At 40.9% G+C, this 17,746-nt stretch overlaps 1 protein-coding gene and 1 long non-coding RNA gene across 7 annotated transcripts in view; one reads left to right on the forward strand and one right to left on the reverse strand.

Annotated features, from left to right (window-relative positions):
- LOC137538339 (solute carrier family 22 member 6-A-like) overlaps nucleotides 1-17,746 on the reverse strand; it is a 275,461-nt gene that overhangs the window by 63,398 nt on the left and 194,317 nt on the right. For all 6 annotated transcript variants that reach the window (XM_068260441.1, XM_068260438.1, XM_068260439.1 and 3 more), the window contains one exon: nucleotides 2,092-2,246. In XM_068260441.1, coding sequence (XP_068116542.1) covers nucleotides 2,092-2,246 — 155 coding nt within the window. The remainder of the gene's footprint in view (nucleotides 1-2,091; nucleotides 2,247-17,746) is intronic.
- LOC137538342 (uncharacterized) overlaps nucleotides 9,945-17,746 on the forward strand; it is a 38,699-nt gene continuing 30,897 nt past the window's right edge. Inside the window, exon 1 of the long non-coding RNA XR_011024756.1 lies at nucleotides 9,945-10,043. This is a non-coding gene — a long non-coding RNA (uncharacterized lncRNA). The remainder of the gene's footprint in view (nucleotides 10,044-17,746) is intronic.

Below are 17,746 nucleotides of genomic sequence, written 5' to 3' on the forward strand. Positions count from 1 at the left end.
GAATACCTTGGGGTGTCTTCTTTCTAAAATGGGGTCATTAGTGGGGTTCCTATACTGCCCTGGCATTTTAGGGGCCCTAAACCGTGAGGAGTAGTCTTGAAACAAAAATGACCTGTGAAATCCTAAAGGTACTCATTGGACTTTATGCCCCTTAGTGCAGTTAGGGTGCAAAAAAGTGCCACACATGTGGTATCGCCGTACTCGGGAGAAGTAGTACAATGTGTTTTGGGGTGTATTTTTACACATACCCATGCTGGGTGGGAGAAATACCTCTGTAAATGACAATCTTTTGATTATTTTACACACAATTGTCCATTTACAGAGGTATTTCTCCCACCCAGCATGGGTATGTGTAAAAATACACCTCAAAACACATTGTACTACTTCTCCCGAGTATGGCGATACCACATGTGTGGCACTTTTTTGCACCCTAACTGCGCTAAAGGGCCCAAAGTCCAATGAGTACCTTTAGGATTTCACAGTTCATTTTGAGAAATTTCGTTTCAAGACTACTCCTCACGGTTTAGGGCCCCTAAAATGCCAGGGCAGTATAGGAACCCCACAAATGACCCCATTTTAGAAAGAAGACACCCCAAGGTATTCCGTTAGGAGTATGGTGAGTTCATAGAAGATTTTATTTTTTGTCAAAAGTTAGCGGAAATTGATTTTAATTGTGTTTTTTCACAAAGTGTCATTTTCCGCTAACTTGTGACAAAAAATAAAATCTTCTATGAACTCGCCATACTACTAACGGAATACCTTGGGGTGTCTTCTTTCTAAAATGGGGTCATTTGTGGGGTTCCTATACTGCCCTGGCATTTTAGGGGCCCTAAACCGTGAGGAGTAGTCTTGAAACGAAATTTCTCAAAATGACCTGTGAAATCCTAAAGGTACTCATTGGACTTTGGGCCCTTTAGCGCAGTTAGGGTGCAAAAAAGTGCCACACATGTGGTATCGCCGTACTCAGGAGAAGTAGTACAATGTGTTTTGTGGTGTATTTTTACACATACCCATGCTGAGTGGGAGAAATATCTCTGTAAATGGACAATTGTGTGTAAAAAAAATTAACAAATTGTCATTTACAGAGATATTTCTCCCACCCAGCATGGGTATGTGTAAAAATACACCCCAAAACACATTATACTACTTCTCCAGAGTACGGCAATACCACATGTGTGACACTTTTTTGCAGCCTAACTGCGCTAAGGGGTCCAAAGTCCAATGAGCACCTTTAGGCTTTACAGGGGTGCTTACAATTTAGCACCCCCCAAAATGTCAGGACAGTAAACACACCCCACAAATGATCCCATTTTGGAAAGTAGACCCTTCAAGGTATTCAGAGAGGGGCATGGTGAGTCCGTGGCAGATTTCATTTTTTTTTGTCGCAAGTTAGAAGAAATGGAAACTTTTTTTTTTTTTTTTTTTCTCACAAAGTGTCATTTTCCGCTTACTTGTGACAAAAAATAATATCTTCTATGAACTCACTATGCCTCTCAGTGAATACTTTGGGATGTCTTCTTTCCAAAATGGGGTCATTTGGGGGGTATTTATACTATCCTGGAATTCTAGCCCCTCATGAAACATGACAGGTGGTCAGAAAAGGCAGAGATGCTTGAAAATGGGAAAATTCACTTTATGCACCATAGTTTATAAACGCTATAACTTTTACCCAAACCAATAAATATACACTGAATGGGTTTTTTTTTATCAAAAACATGTTTGTCCACATTTTTCGCGCTGCATGTATACAGAAATTTTACTTTATTTGAAAAATGTCAGCACAGAAAGTTAAAAAAATCATTTTTTTGCCAAAATTCATGTCTTTTTTGATGAATATAATAAAAAGTAAAAATCGCAGGAGCAATCAAATAGCCCCAAAAGAAAGCTGTATTAGTGACAAGAAAAGGAGCCAAAATTCATTTAGGTGGTAGGTTGTATGAGCGAGCAATAAACCGTGAAAGCTGCAGTGGTCTGAATGGAAAGAAAGTGGCCGGTCCTTAAGGGGTAGAAAGCCCTAGGTCCTCAAGTGGTTAATGAGTCTACATGTTTTGTGCATTGGCCCTGCCATATAAATGCAGAGTTCCAACTTACTTAGTCCAAGGCTATTAATGACAAGACCAGAAATCCCCATGCCAGTCATGAATCGAAAGAAAGTGTAGAGTGCGAAGTAGGGAGATAAGGCAGCTCCTGTTCCCATTAATGCTATATTTAGAAGACTACACATCAGGATTATTCGACGTCCATACCTGCAAGGTAGAAATAATAAATATTGGCGAACACATGTAGCAAGAAGTAAGTTTCACGCTTGTTTAGTGCTAGTCACACACGTTTAGACCTGTTGCTCTTAAACAATCAATAACAAAACGATCAAAGGTGATTGAATGTCTTACAATGATCAATTGGTTCAAAGAGAACCCAATTTTTCATCTGTTCTGTTGGATGCATGTGATCAAAAGCAATTGCGATTAATCAGTTGGTTTTACCTTTTCAGTTCAATCTTAGATGTGGTAATTTTATTGAATTAAGATGTACCATTGATTGCAATTGAAAAGAGTGTTGTTAGCTTAGCATTTGACCTTCTGATAAATATCTACTATGGCCACCACAAGAGATACTTTGGCCTATACTATGCCATGGATATCCAATAATATGCTCATCAGAGAACAGAAGCAAAAGAACCTCTCAAATATTCCCAATGGCTCCTTGTTCTTATAAAGTTCAGTGCCAGACAGAACAAATTGTCAGTAGAATAGAGTTCATCGGAAAGGATGAGCAATGGCCTAATATAGAGACAACCATGCCTGAGTCCAGTAGTAGGGAAGGCCAGATGTGTGCACTTAGAGCCATATTTATTTATGCATTACACTAATAAAGGTCAGTGTAAGCCTGGAACAGCTGTCTGCAAGTTGCATTAGGATGACTCTGTAAAATATATAGGCTATAGGCACTGTACACCAGCAACTCTGGATGAATGCTTCGATTTACAGGAATAATTTCTCCTGTGTATGTTCAGTTCTGTGTTGAGGTGTAGATTAAACCCTTCTTTTAACTGTGTATTAAGTCTGCAAACATACCATTTTAGATACTGGATCCACTGCCTGTATGTTGCCAGCAGTCCTCTGACAACCGCCAAAGCAAATTTCATTTGACTTGCCATAGCTTTTGTCAAAAGTAACTCTTATCTATTGTGAGGTTTGGATCTGGAGGTCTGAGAAAATGTGTGTTTGTGCGGATAGTTTAGAAACAGCCTTATCAGTCCTCCGAGAGTGCTTACACACGCGCTACTGTTTTCTGAAAGTCGGACCCGTCTCTGGCGGCCGTAGTGCGTGCGTACGCACCTTACCAGTACTTTACAGAAAATAATCTAATTACAGAAAAATCTAACAGAAAATTGTATGGTGTGTACTAGGCATATCATAGTTTAAAATACAGTGTGGTTTGTAAATTGCAAATATTAAATAATGATGCAATGCTATAAAAAAGCTATTTACCTGAAAATAAAAACATGATACTCTTTTCTATGGTACTAATGTTCTATTAATTATCCATACTACACATACAATTCATTATATCATGACTTTTTTTTTCTGCTTCCGTGTCACTTTAATAGCTTTGGCTTGGATACTGCTGTAAAGCTAAGGAATATATTTTGTTTCAAAATTACAAATGTATTTGAGTTTTATTATTTTTGTTAAAGTAGCCAGGTTTATTGAAAGGATTGAGCATACACAGATTGTAACTATTACTGTGGCTACAATCAGTAACTGAATACAATCACATATAGATGCATATGAATATAAGAATACCCGTCTAGCTCTCTTTTGTAAAAAAGAACAGTAGAACAACCAGAACTACAAAGCAGTTGCCATTAAATGTAAAGGAAGGTACAGTAACAGTACCTTAACAGTACAGGGGAGACCAGTCACCAGCTTGTTAATGAAAGTCATTTTAGAGTAGTCCTGCAGAATGTGTAAGGTACATTTACTTTCTACTTAAACATGTTTGCCTCATCAGATGAAATAAAAAAATTATAGCGTTTTTAACCTCCCTGGAGTTATGATTATTTCCAGATTTTAGATTCTGAAATCAGTGCATTTTTTCCACAAGCATTTAGACACTAAAAATCATACCACTAAATAGATGTGTGGCAGCTCTGCACATTACTCACCTCCCATGGATTCAGCTCTGGGTTACCGCTCTGAGCTGCAGTTTTCCAGCCCGAGCCTGACTCGGTATTACAGCTGAGGTTAACAAACATGTACTTATTTGTCTAGGTTTATGATTTTAGGTGTTTTTTTTTTCTACTAAGTTACACATGTATAATGTTATAAGGGTCTACCAATCTATTCATGATGTGATGCAGTTCTGTAGGGTATGCATAGCCTCTTGCCCTATGTATTAGTATTCAGGGACGTGGTTTGTAATGTAAAGCGCACCTGAGCTTTCACTGACAACATGCTGACACAAGAAACTCTGAGTGGATAGCTGAATTGATTATTTCAGGGTCAGACATGGTGTAGAATGCAAACTAAACAGAACTACTGACCAAACTGTAGCTTTTCAGGGAAAGAGAATAAGGGAGACTGAGAAGGAAATGAAAAGATTTTTCTTATTTTCCTTATACTGGCATTTTCCTTATTCCACAACTCTATGACTTACTGTATATACTGTCTGTAAAATAACACTAGTTATGCAATTTTACTCCTAAGCAGTCATATTTATACCCTTATTTTTTCCGGTTGTTTTCTTTTCCTGCCTGCACATCATTATGTGTACTTTATTATTACTACATATAAGTACTGCCTATGAGCTGATTCTTGCCAACCCAAGTTCACATCTTTGGAACAATACAAGTATCATACGCAATATGCACTGGATACAAAGCAAATAATGCTTTCTATTCAAATCAATATACTCTAATTATTCAAATGAACCGGTTGTTTGGATTTAATCTGGCAGGTTTGGTTTGGACAGACGTGATCTATGCAATACTTTAATATTCTAAATGCATCCTTCATAGGAAGCATGGTTTACAAAGATGGAAAGTGAACACAAGGGTGTCCGTATGTTCAGGCCTTTAGAGAGCTTTCTTTCTGCAGAGTGTGATTAGTAATGAGGGGTGTGTCACGGAACAGCTGTGAGAAACGCAGGCGAATCGGGAAGATCCGCGCAGTCGGTTTTCTGATCGCTTCCTGGTTAGACTGCACAGTCATTGCAGAGATCAGAATGACCTTTTTTCTTCATGGGGATTAATTTGTTCTCCAGGGAAGCCAGGGTTTGCATGCAATTACCTGGTTCGAGGAAACTTATCTCTCGACTAAGTGTGATTCAGTACAATTTGGCCTAAACTAATTTAGAATGCAGGAAGCCCAAAAGACATTTTCACACGTACCTGTGACAACTCAGACCAGGTAATTAACCTCATCACAGTTACCTGTGAAAGACAGCATACACACCATCAGGGCTTCCTACACAGGAATAGTCAGGAAACACACAGCATGGGGGCCTATTCATACAGTCCCACAGACATCACGGCAGCGGCCCAGCATGATTCTTAGTATGGATAGCACAAAGTGGAAAAATATACCTGGTCATTTTTTGGTAAGATTGTAGCAGAATGCCACTGACTATCTCTACGATAATAACACATTTAAGCATGGATGAAATTGCGCACGTTTTAAGATATTGTGGAAGTTCCTAGCTCTTCCCTAAGCTGAGATATAAATTTTGGTGCAACCAATTGGGCTAGACTCGTGATTCTTGATCTCTGTATGATCCCCCAAATCCACTGTGTATTAATCTGTTATCAGTGCAAATGTGGCATTTATCGGTTTTGAATGACGGGGGTATATAAGTTTAAATCTAAAACTCTCTCCAAGGACATGGACTGTGATTGGTTGTCAACCAGAGGGGACAGGCTTGGTCCCACCCCAAAACTAGCTTCAATAAAACCAAGCTTCAGGCAGAGAGGAGGAGTTCTCCCATTTTTCATCCTGACCAGAACCAGCTGGAGGACCGAGGGCTGGTTCTCTGTTTCTCGTTCTGGAACAAAGGACGTTAACTTGTTTTCCAAAGCGGACATTTTCACCTGAACTTAAGTATTCGTTTACCTCTTCCCTTTTTATTTTTATACTGCCCTACTATTGTCTCTATAATTGTTGATTTTAATGATTTTCTGTTTATATTAATTATTTATATTGCATTTCTAATAAAAGACTTCTAAAAAGTCATTTATTTCTCAACAAAACCTACTATTCAGCCACACAGAACGAATCCTAGCTTTCTGAAGATTCGCTACCGAGAAGTGTTGTTATTAACCAGAATAGGATGTGTTTTAACCGATTTATTGATAGGTCTTAGAGTCTGGACATTTCTGAAGGTGGCCCTGACATGAACCTACCTAATACTGGGGGGGGGGGGGGGGGCACACCTGAGGCTACCTAATACACAGTGTGCCCACCAACCCAAATAATATAATTAGGCAAAGTCCCCATCACATAATTGCTACATAATTAACCTACTGCTCAATTATGTGTGGAGGGATTCGGCCAACGGGCGTCCTGATTGGCGTTTGTCATCCCTGCAAGGGAGCATGAAGCCGCAGCGGCTAGGTGACCCTAGGCGTTGCATGCAGCTTCTAGGGCCAGCTGAAACGACACGTTAAATCGGGATCGGAACTCCCTGTTTGCGCAATCACCGGTAATCTCCGGTAACCATGCGATGCTAAACGCTCCCATTCACATGTAAATAGGAGCATTTAGCCGATGAGTCCCGAACACTTGGCGGTAAACGCCGACAAGCGTCCATGTGAACCAGCCCTTAGTTTAAAGGGATACTGTAGGGGGTCAGGGGAAAATGAGTTGAACTTACCCAGGGGTTCTAATGGTCTCCGGCAGACATCCTGTGCCCGCGCAGCCACTCCCCAATGCTCCGGTCCCGCCTCTGGTTCACTTCTGGAATTTCAGACTTTAAAGTCTAAAAACCACTGCGCCTGCGTTGCCGTGTGCTCAATCCCGCTGATGTCACCAGGAGCGTACTGCGCAGGCGCAGACCATACTGGGCCTGCGCAGTACACTCCTGGTGACATCAGCGGGATCGAGGACACGGCAACGCAGGCGCAGTCGTTTTCAGACTTTAAAGTCTGAAATTCCAGAAGTGAACAAGAGGCGGGGCCAGAGCATTGGTGAGTGGCTGCGCGGGCACAGGATGTCTGCGGGGGACCATAAGTTCAACTCATTTTGCCCCGACCCTCCTACAGTATCCATTTAAGAAGTTTAGTTCTAGTGCAGAAACAAAGTCCAAGTTATTTTGAACTTAGTTGAAGGATGTGTTAGGGCTGGTTCACATGGACGCTTGTCGGCGTTTACCGCCAAGTGTTTGGGACTCATCTGCTAAACGCTCCCATTCATGTGAATGGGAGCGTTTAGCATCACGCGGTTACCGGCGATTAACGTTGATCGTGCAAACGTGGCGTTCCGATCCCAATTTAAGGCGTAATTTCAGCCGGTCATAGAAGCTGCGTGCAACGTCTAGGGTCGCCTAGCCGCCACAGCTTCATGTCCCCTTGTCAAAAACCTGAGCGGTTCTTGCCTTTTTCATAATTGCTAACTCAGTAAAGGACCAGCCCTTAAAGCGTTGCTATCATATAAATCCAGCATAGTGGGGTCTGAACCCTCTATAACAGTAATTATAGATTGACAGTGTACCTTGAAATTAATCAGAATATCAGTATATGATTTTATATAAAAAATTGTATTTGCTTATCATACAGCATATATACAAGATATGAACAGTTCCAAGTAGTGTTTCCTTCTAACAGTATTCCATCTTATCAAGGCTTTATAGCCAAGCGTTCATCAATCTTCCAAGTACATGCAAAAAGGAATAAAACAGTTGTGTTATGTAGAATAAAACCAAAAGTAGTCTCATCTGTATCAATAGCTGTGTATATAATAGCTGTGTAAAACTTGTAGTAATCTTCTTAAAGAAATAGCATAAAAATAGCTTCTAAAAAAACTTCTTGCTAACATCTTAACAGAACTTAATGCTGAAAAATTAATAAAGTAAATCACCAGAATATTAAGCATATTACCCCTTCTCTGTCATCTCTTCAGCATCTAGAACCACTTGTGGGAAGGTAGCTTCTGCCTCATGTGTCTTCTCAGGAGATTGTTGGGCTTCTGCAAACTATGAGCTTTCAGCTCCTACTTTTATAGGGATCGGAAGCAATATGGCTGCCTAATCTGGAATGTCCCTAATTCCCAGGTTCTGATTGGCTAAATCTTCCATGCGTCAATGCTTTACCATGTTTTGAATACCTAAATCATAATATTGTTTATAAATTCCTTAATTACCTTATCTTGTGGGAATTAACGTCATTTGGAGTGCTTGACATTTGATATAGGGTCATTTCTGACGCAGTTAATTAAAAATGGACGTCACCAGCCATCTTGTCTGCTGGTTGACTTTTTCCCCAAGACATTGAGACTAAACAATGTCATTTATGATGCATTTCTGATGAAGTGTTCTCTACTAATTAGGTTGGAATGTCTCGGTACTTTCCCAGACATAAGATTGGTCAGGTTGACACTGTAACCAGACCTGTGAGAGTCTTCAGCAATTTAGTGCTTATTGAAGCATACAGGGCTTCTAATTTACTTATTTAAATATAAAGCTTATTATATCATTCTTCTTAAAACAATTAATCATATAAGAAATAATTGCATATTAAATCTTAATAATATAAAATCATGTTCTATATATTTGCCTTTCTTATGAATAAATATAATATAACTTCAACCGGCAGAAGTCACCATCTCATAACAATCTATATTAATAGTATTAATTTTATAAGACTATGAAACCACCAAGTGGCATCATTGAATCATCTTTAACTAATTGGGAAAACACCTTGTTTTATATTTTATAAAGTCTGTTCCCAAAACATCATGTGTTATCAGCTTTCAGTGTTCAGCTAACTGAGACAGCCTTGTACCCAGAATACGTCAACAATTCTCCAGAACCAAAACAATCCTACGAAAATGTTTTACTGTCTCAAATCATCACTAGCTTTTAAATATATATATTTATATAATTATATATTATAGGGTTTATCAATAATGATTTCTTTCTTTAGAAGGACTGTATTGATTATTAATATTTAGATTAATAATATCTATGTGTAATAATTAAGAAAATGTGCATATATAATTACTGCAGTAATGTGAGTTTAACTTGTTCCCAGTCTTTTCACAGAATCATCTTTCAAATGTCAAGGCCACGCACTAACATAAACAAGAATGTTCTGGCTTTTTGTAACTAGAATAATCCAATTATGAGTTTCACTGCTTGGAATATGCTGAGATGTCACAGAGCAATATTTTAAAAAAGTACTCTAACTTTACAGTTTACATTGAAATTTTGCATAGAACATTAAAACTTAAAACATACACATATGACAGCTTTTCCTGCATAAATAAAACCGCTAGAATTCTCACAAACCCTGATCGCGATGGGAAGCCGACGATTGCCGTACCACCACCCCGAAACAAGACGTCACTGGTGGACGCGGCCTCCGACCGCCGCCAAGCATCCATGTGAACCAGCCCTTAAAGGGGCACTATGGCGAAAAATTTTAAAATTTAAAACTTGTGCAAACATAAACAAATAAGAAGTGCGGGTTTTCCAGAGTAAAATGAGTCATAAATGGCTTTTCTCCTATGTTGCTGTCACTTACAGTAGGTAGTAGAAATCTGAGAGAAGTGACAGGTTTTGGACTAGTCCATCTCTTCATAGGGGATTCTCAGCAAGGCTTTTATTCTTTATAAGGATATTCCCTAAAAATAATTTAAACAACGATGCTGGCCAGCTTCCCTGCTCGCTACACAGTTTTTTTGGCAGTTGGACAGAGCAACTGCCATTCACTAAGTGCTTTTGAAAATAAATAAGTCCCTTAGAATCCCCCCCGTAATCGCGCCGGTGGACAGGTAATATCATTGCTGCTGGCCGGGGGAGGCGAGGCAGAGGCAGCAGCAGCTTCACAGGTTGTGAATCGACTTCATGCTGAAATTGATCTAAAATCGGTGTGCATTGTATGGGCAGCCAATAGATCCCTCTCTGATCAGATTCGATCAGAGAGAGATCTATCTGTTGGTCAATCTGGTGGCAATCAACCAGTGTATGGCAGCCTTAAAGGGACACATAAGTCTCTGAAAAAAATGAGTTTTACTTACCTGGGGCTTCCAGCAGCCCTCTGCAGCTGTATCGTGCCCACATCGACTCCATCAGATGCTCCTGGCCCTGCCGGCAGCCACTTCCAGTTGCGGCGACAGGAGCCGACAGGCCGGGAACGCGAGTGATTCTTCACGTTCCCGGCCACAATAGCGCCCTCTATGCTGCTATATGCTAAAATATTGCTGTGCACAGGTGCAAGTTACGCTATTTGTGCGACCTACCCGAGTAGCACGAGTGTTGCCACAGTAGTGCATGTTACTAACGTAAGTAATGCTTATTACCATAGCAACACTCTTGCTACTCAAGTACCGCTGGTAGTGCTAAAAGTGTAAAACATGGTACACGCTGCCGGTAATGGTAATATCGCTGTGCGCTGTCTGTACACGGCAATATTACTGCCTTTTTAAGGCTCAGCCCCAATCTGTCATTTAACCGCATTTAAAAAAATATTTTTCCTATTGTATTTTAACTTTAAAATCGATTTTCTCAAAAATTACAAGGACTTTTTTAAAGATTGTTTTCACATTATTCCCAGTGTTCTCCTTAACATACCTAGAATCTGGTGATTCTAGCATGTATGGGGGCTTTGCTATTAACTGCTAAACTTAGGCACCATTGACTTTAATGTATTCTTGGAACAATCGTATTTTTTGGTGATTTTTTTTGCAATATTAGGGCCCTTTTCCACTAGCAATCGCTAGCGTTCACGCTGAACGCTAGCGATTGCTGAATCGCAATTACCGGCGACTCCCCGATGTTCTCGGCCGCGATTTTGCTATGCTATGCACTGCATAGCAAAATCGCGGCAATTATCGCTTCGCCGCGCCTTCGCGTTCCCGGCAAAAACGAATCGCGGTAGTGGTAATGACCTACCGCGATTCCTATGTTAAAAAGCAAACCGTAGCGATTGTAAAATCGCTAGCGGTTTGTGCTTCTGCGATTCAGCCAGCGCAAACGCGCTGGTAGAAAAGGGCCCTCAGAGGCATTTTCGCTCATCCCTATTGAATAGGGACCTATGTGGTTAATCTTAAAAGCTGAAATTACAAGCATGCTTCTGGAACTAATTATGCTTGCAAACCAAGGCTACACTGCATTTGCCAAGTCAGCTGTATGCAGTTAGAGTTATTAGAATTTTTATTATGAATTTGTTTAGGATGACACATTTTCTTTAGCGTTTTCCAGAGTACATTGAATAAACCATGTCACTAATTAACCCTCAAAGGAGCTCACAATCTACTGTAGAATATTTACCACCATGATATGAACAATATTCATTGCTATTCTTTGCAGTAGAAGTAATCTTACCTATCTTTATTTTAACATATTTTATTAAATTGTCACACCAAAAAGAAAGTTAACAATTTTCCAAATATATATATATATAAAGTGGATCATAAAATATGTCTCCGAAAGTTTGCAAGAACATCAGTCAACTAATACCATGTCAGATAGTATAATCTTGAAAAATTGCATAAAATACCACTTATCTCTTTTTTTTTTTTCAAACATATTTTATTGAGTTTTATCATCTACAGGTTTAGATCAGGCATTTTATACATACCATGAACAAATACGACTGCAGATTTTTGCCTTAAGGGCTATCAATAAAAGGTTTACTTAACAGTTACATATAGTCGATTAGATGTTCTTTAATTGGGGTATGCTAGCGCATACACTGTTCAAGTTTGCCTGTTAGAATTATCTATGAAGATTATAGGCTTGAGACCAAAGAAGCCTTTCCCATGAAAGAAACCCCCCTCCCCACCTAACTAATTCCCTCCCTATCCCCTGTCTCATCTTTCTCCTCTTTTGTTGTGGTTAGGTCCCATGCCCCGGCATGGGTGTTGACACTATTTTTAGCAAGTTGTGCCCGGATCATTCCTAGCAGGTAGTGTTAATTGTCCCAGGGTTCCCAGAAGTTCCTCTGTGGCGTACCAGGATGTATAGCGGAAAGGTTCCATTAGAGACGTAATTTCATTTCTGGAGAAATTATGGGTTATAAAGGGTTTCCAACACTTAAAGAATTTCTTGGAACATTTTTCTTTGTGTAGTAGAGTATCTATTTTGGCCATGGCAAAAAGGTCAAAGAGCTCTGCTTTGAGGTCACATATTGTTGGTGCTGTTGGATATATCCATCTATTGTAAATGGATTTACGTGCTGCTATAACACACAGATGGGCTAGATTCGTTGGGGTTTTTGTCCAGTCTGATGGGTTAGGATTAGGAGCGACATAGTTGAAAAGGCAGAACACCGGGTCCAGGATTAATTGCTTGTGGCACATGTTATTGATGAATTGAGTAACTGCAGTCCAGTAGGCCTGTATGTTTGTGCATTGCCATATACAGTGCATTAGGTTAGCTTGCGGCATTTTACACTTTGGACAATAAGGTGAGTATCCTGGTGGGGGTGTCCTGTACTTTATGTCGAAGGCGTACTTAGCCCTATGGATGAATTTCAAATGTGATTCTCTCCATGTTTCGTTTGTGATTAGTTCTCTATATTTATTATTGCCTTCTATTATGGCATCTTCTATTTGCGAGTCCGGAAAGGTTTTGTTCCAGAATGCAAAGCTGCTTTTCCAGTGTTTTTTTGTTTGTAGGAGTAGCAGGCGTCGTTGTGTGGCCGATAGGGATAAATCCTCGCTCTGAGGTTTAAGGAAAGTGTCCAGAGAGTTTATGGTGGCTATTGTTGGCAGATGAGTGATCTGGGATGCTACAAAGGAATGGATCTGTGCATACATGAGGAAGTCTGTACGAGGAATGCCATACATGTTTCTGATTTCCACAAAAGTTCTCCATTTGTGTGTGTCTAAATTAAATAGTTGACCTAGTTTAGTCAGTCCCTTCTTTTCCCATTTGATAAAGGTTCCGTGTTGCATTCCAGGGGCGAAGCCTGGGCTTCCCCAGAGTGTCATGAATTTAGATATTTTCCATGGCAAACGGTGCATTTTACATAGCTCTCTCCATGCTAATATGGTATCTCGTAGCAAGATATTGTGTTTGATTCGGATTGGCAATTGAGACCAGGAAGCGTGCATGATCCCTACCAGTGTCCATGGTTCTGCTATAGCTGCTTCTAATGTAAAGTTGGAGAAAAAGGAGGTGGCGGACACCCAATCCCTCACATGTCTCGTCAAACAGGCCACATTATATTTTCTAATGTCTGGAATTCCCAGTCCCCCCACATTTTTAGGTGAGTGCAGTTTAGTTAAGCCGATTCTGGCTCTTTTGCCTCTCCAAAGGAAGCGGGAGAATGCTCTATTTAGATTTTGTACGTCCTGATGTTTGAGAAGGAGTGGAAGAACTTGCATTGGGTATAATAATTTACCAAAGCTTACCATCTTCAGTAAGGCGGCTCGCCCCATTATATTGAGTGGTATTTCAGACCACCCTTCAATTTGAGCTATAATTTCTTTGATTTTAGGGGTAATATTGAGTTGGTAGAGGGAATAGGGATCCGGTTTGATTTTTATACCGAGGTAGGTGATAGGGCCTTTCGTTATTTGGACTTCTAAGCTGCATTCAGAGATCTGTGGCCAGAATCTGGTTAGCGGCATTAGTTCACTTTTGGTTGTATTAATTTTGAATCCGGACATAGATCCTATCTGTTGGATTAGGTTCAGGATATCTCTAATTTGTTGAGAGGGGTCGTTGAGGAACAGTATTACATCATCTGCAAATAGTGCTTGCTTTATTTTTTTGCCATTTATTTCTATACCTGGATTTATTTCATCTAGCAGTCTTGCCAGAGGTTCTAGTGATATGTTAAATAGTATGGGGGAAAGAGGACATCCTTGTCGGGTGCCTCTGTAAATATTAAAGGGAGCTGAGATGAAACCTGGTAGGTGGATGCGTGCTGCAGGAGTGGCATATATTTGTTGGATTACATTAATAAAGGCCCCTGTAAACCCCATTTTGGAGAGCGTCATTTCCATCCATTTCCATTGTACGGCATCAAATGCCTTTTCAGCATCGAGTGTGAGCAAGGCTGCATTCTTATGGGTCTTGGGATATGCTTTGACGTGCTCCAATATGGCTAGAACTTTCCTAATGTTGCTAACTGCTGAGCGTCCTTTTATAAAGCCTACCTGGTTGGGGTGGATTCGTTTGGGAAGTATTTTAGACAACCTAGTGGCCATTAGTTTAGTTAGGAGTTTTATGTCTTGGTTGATCAGGGAGATTGGCCTATATGATTCTGGGGCTAGTGGGTCCTTTCCTTTTTTAAGTATAAGTTTGACATATGCTTCATTAGCGGATTTCAGGTAACCTTCCCCTTTTAGGATTTTGTTAAATATTTTAGCTAGTGTGGGGGCTGCCTCTACTTTTAAGATCTTAAAAAATTCTGCAGGGAATCCGTCGGGGCCTGGTGCTTTGTGATTAGATAATGATTTTATGACCTCTATAATCTCGCTTGGGGCGATAGGGGCATTTAGATCTTCCAGGTCTTGTGCACTGATCCTATTTAATTTTGCCTCTTCTAACCAATGGTTGATTTGCTCATTGCTGCTATCCAAAGGTTTGGCATAGAGTTGCTCATAATACTTTCGGAAGATATCCACTATTGTTTTTGGGTGGTGGGTTAGATTCCCCTCCTTGTCTTTAAGTTGGAGGATAGATTCATACTCTTGCGATCCCCTGGCCATAGCAGCAATCAGTTTCCCCGACTTGTTGCCATATTTAAAGAAGAAATGGCGTTTGGATGATAATGTTTGCATTTCTCTGAGCGTGCACCATTTGTTTACTTCTGTCTGTTTTTTGGTCCACTCCATTCTAGTGTTTGTATTAGGGGATACCTGGTACGCTTGGTATGCTTTTCTTACTTGGTGTATTGCGTCCATATAAGCTTTATGGACCTGTTTTTTTTTGAACGAGACATGTGCCAAGATTTTCCCTCTGTGTACCGCTTTTGCTGTATCCCAGAATAGGAATGGATCTCCAGAGTGTACCGCATTGTCCATACTATACTCCCCCCACCAATTCTGCATCAGGAGATGAAATTCGTCATCACCATAGACATATGTTGGGAACCTCCATATTATGTCTGTGCCTGTCGGCATTTTATCTAGTAGCTGAATAGTGACCGGTGCATGGTCTGAAATCATTATGTCATGGATTATGGCTGTTTGTAGTTTTGTTATTATGGTCTGTCCCAGAAAGAAGTAGTCGATTCGTGAGAAGGAAGAGTGGGGGGGAGAGAAGAAGGAGTATTCTTTATCACATGGGTGTAGGAATCTCCAGGCATCGATTAGTTTTAGAGATTGTGTCAGTCCATTTAGAGGTGTCTTCCCCACACTCTTCCTCCTGTTTCCTCCCCTCCCTGTTTTAGTACCCTCAGCCACGTCCATTACCTCATTCCAATCACCTCCCATTATTAGCCTATTTGTATTTTCTGCCAGTAACTTGTCGGTCAGTTTTTTATAGAATTGGGTTTTTCCGTCATTAGGCCCATATATATTGTATATCACCAGACTTTCCCCCGGGAGATGTACTCTTACTGCCACACACCTTCCATTTTTATCTGAGTGAATCATTTCCACTTTTCCTTTTATTGCTTTGCTTACTAGTATCATGACACCTGCTTTTTTGCCTACTGCTTCTGATCCGAAGCAACATTTAACCCACCCCTTTTGCATAAATTTAAATTCCTCGGTTCGGAGATGTGTCTCCTGGAGTAGTGCTATGTCTACAGATAATTTTTTGAGGTGTCTAAGTATTTTGCCCCTTTTTATTGGTGACCTGAGCCCCTTTACATTCCAGGAACAAAGTTTAATCGTCATGCTATTATTACTTTGGTTTATGTATGTCGGTTAGTGACTCTTCCGGGTAATCCCTATATTCTGCAAATACAGGCACATTCTCACTATCTGTGGAGAGGTGACGGAAAGATGAGACCCTAATCCCCATAACTGTTAAACATTTCAAACATACAGAGGAGCGATAACAAATACGTTTTAGCTGCTGGCTTGCATTATCATATCCCCTCAGTAAAAAACAGCATATAACATAATAAACATAATAAACAATAATGCACTTTCCCTGTGCATGGACTTCACTTCTTCCCCACAACATAGCTATAAAGCATCCTCGCTTCCAAAGCCTTTACACGCCCGCAGCAGTATGGATTGCGAGAGCATATTTATATTAATATGTTACGTATCAGAAGAGTCATTATTTATATAGGTTCCCCAATCTCTCAGAGACTCCAAGTCAGGTCTGATGAGGTGAAGACGGGGTAGATGCTCGTCTCCCATTTTCTGGGGTAGTAGGTAGGTGTGTAGGAGAGCCATTTTCCCTGCGTGGTGATGTTGCTGCCAGTTGTTTAAGGTGTTTCTCTGCTTCTTGCGGGGTTTTAAATATGTGGATTTGCCCATCCGGGTCTGTGATTTTTAGGATTGCTGGGTACATCAGGGCAAATCTTATATTTTTTTTTGACTAAGGAGGTGCATATGGAGCTAAAGGTCTGACGTTTTTGTGAGACCTCCAAGGAATAGTCATTAAAGATTCGTATTCTGGTCCCCTGATATTCCAATGCATTCTCTGATGATTTAAAGGCTCTGAGGAGCACAGTTTTATCTGTGTAGTCCAGGTATTTCACCATGACCATTTGTGGTAGGTTTTTTGCTTTGCTCTGCTTTTGTGTGCCTACTCTGTGTGCCCTTTCCGTTTTGCATATATTCGGAATAGCCAAAAGTTCTGGAAGTGTATGTTCGCAAAACTCTTTTAGGTCTTCAGGTTTAACTGATTCCGGCAGGCCTACTATTCTTAGGTTGTTGCGCCGGGACCTGTTTTCCAGGTCCAGAGCCGGGACAAGGTCCTCCAGCACCCAAGGCTGATACACCAAAGTGCGCCCCTCCATCCCTCCCACCCCAGCCGTCACACACTGATTGCTATTGGGCTAAGAGGTGCCCCAGTGCCCCCAACCCCACCAACCCCTTAATCTCTAGTTATCTGGCTTGCAGTCACTGTCAGGTATCCCCTTTTCTTATTTCTTTCTGCTTCAAACACAATGGGGAATGATAGCTGAATTAGTTGTGCGCCCCCTCCTACACTGCGCCCTGAGGCTGGAGCCTCTCCTGCCTCTGCCTCGGCCCGGCCCTGTCCAGGTCCTCAATGCGTGAGTGGTAGGCAGTATTCTGTCTAAGGGCCTCTTTGAGCTGTGTTTTGGCAGTGTGTAGGTCATCTTCACAGCTTGATATGCGACGTTCTACCTCTGCTAACTGCGAGGCATGTGTCTGCAGTTCTGTGGTGATGGTGGATAGGGACTGCGTCACTGCTGCCGCCACTATAGAGTGTAGGTCTGGCATCAGATATTTGGCTACCTCCTTTGCCATGCGTTTATATCTATGTGCCGTTGGGGTTCTCTTACTTGTTCTGCTGTCCCGTTCTGATTCCTCATCCCACTGTGAGGATTCTTCTGTTGCGCAGCTATCTGCCGGACCCGGAGGCGCCATCTTGTCGCGTGGTTGATCCACCTCTGGGCCTCCTTGTTTCGCTGCCGCTCGGGTGAGGTAGC

The sequence above is a fragment of the Hyperolius riggenbachi genome, chromosome 11 (assembly GCF_040937935.1).
Source record: "Hyperolius riggenbachi isolate aHypRig1 chromosome 11, aHypRig1.pri, whole genome shotgun sequence".
NCBI lineage: Eukaryota > Metazoa > Chordata > Amphibia > Anura > Hyperoliidae > Hyperolius > Hyperolius riggenbachi.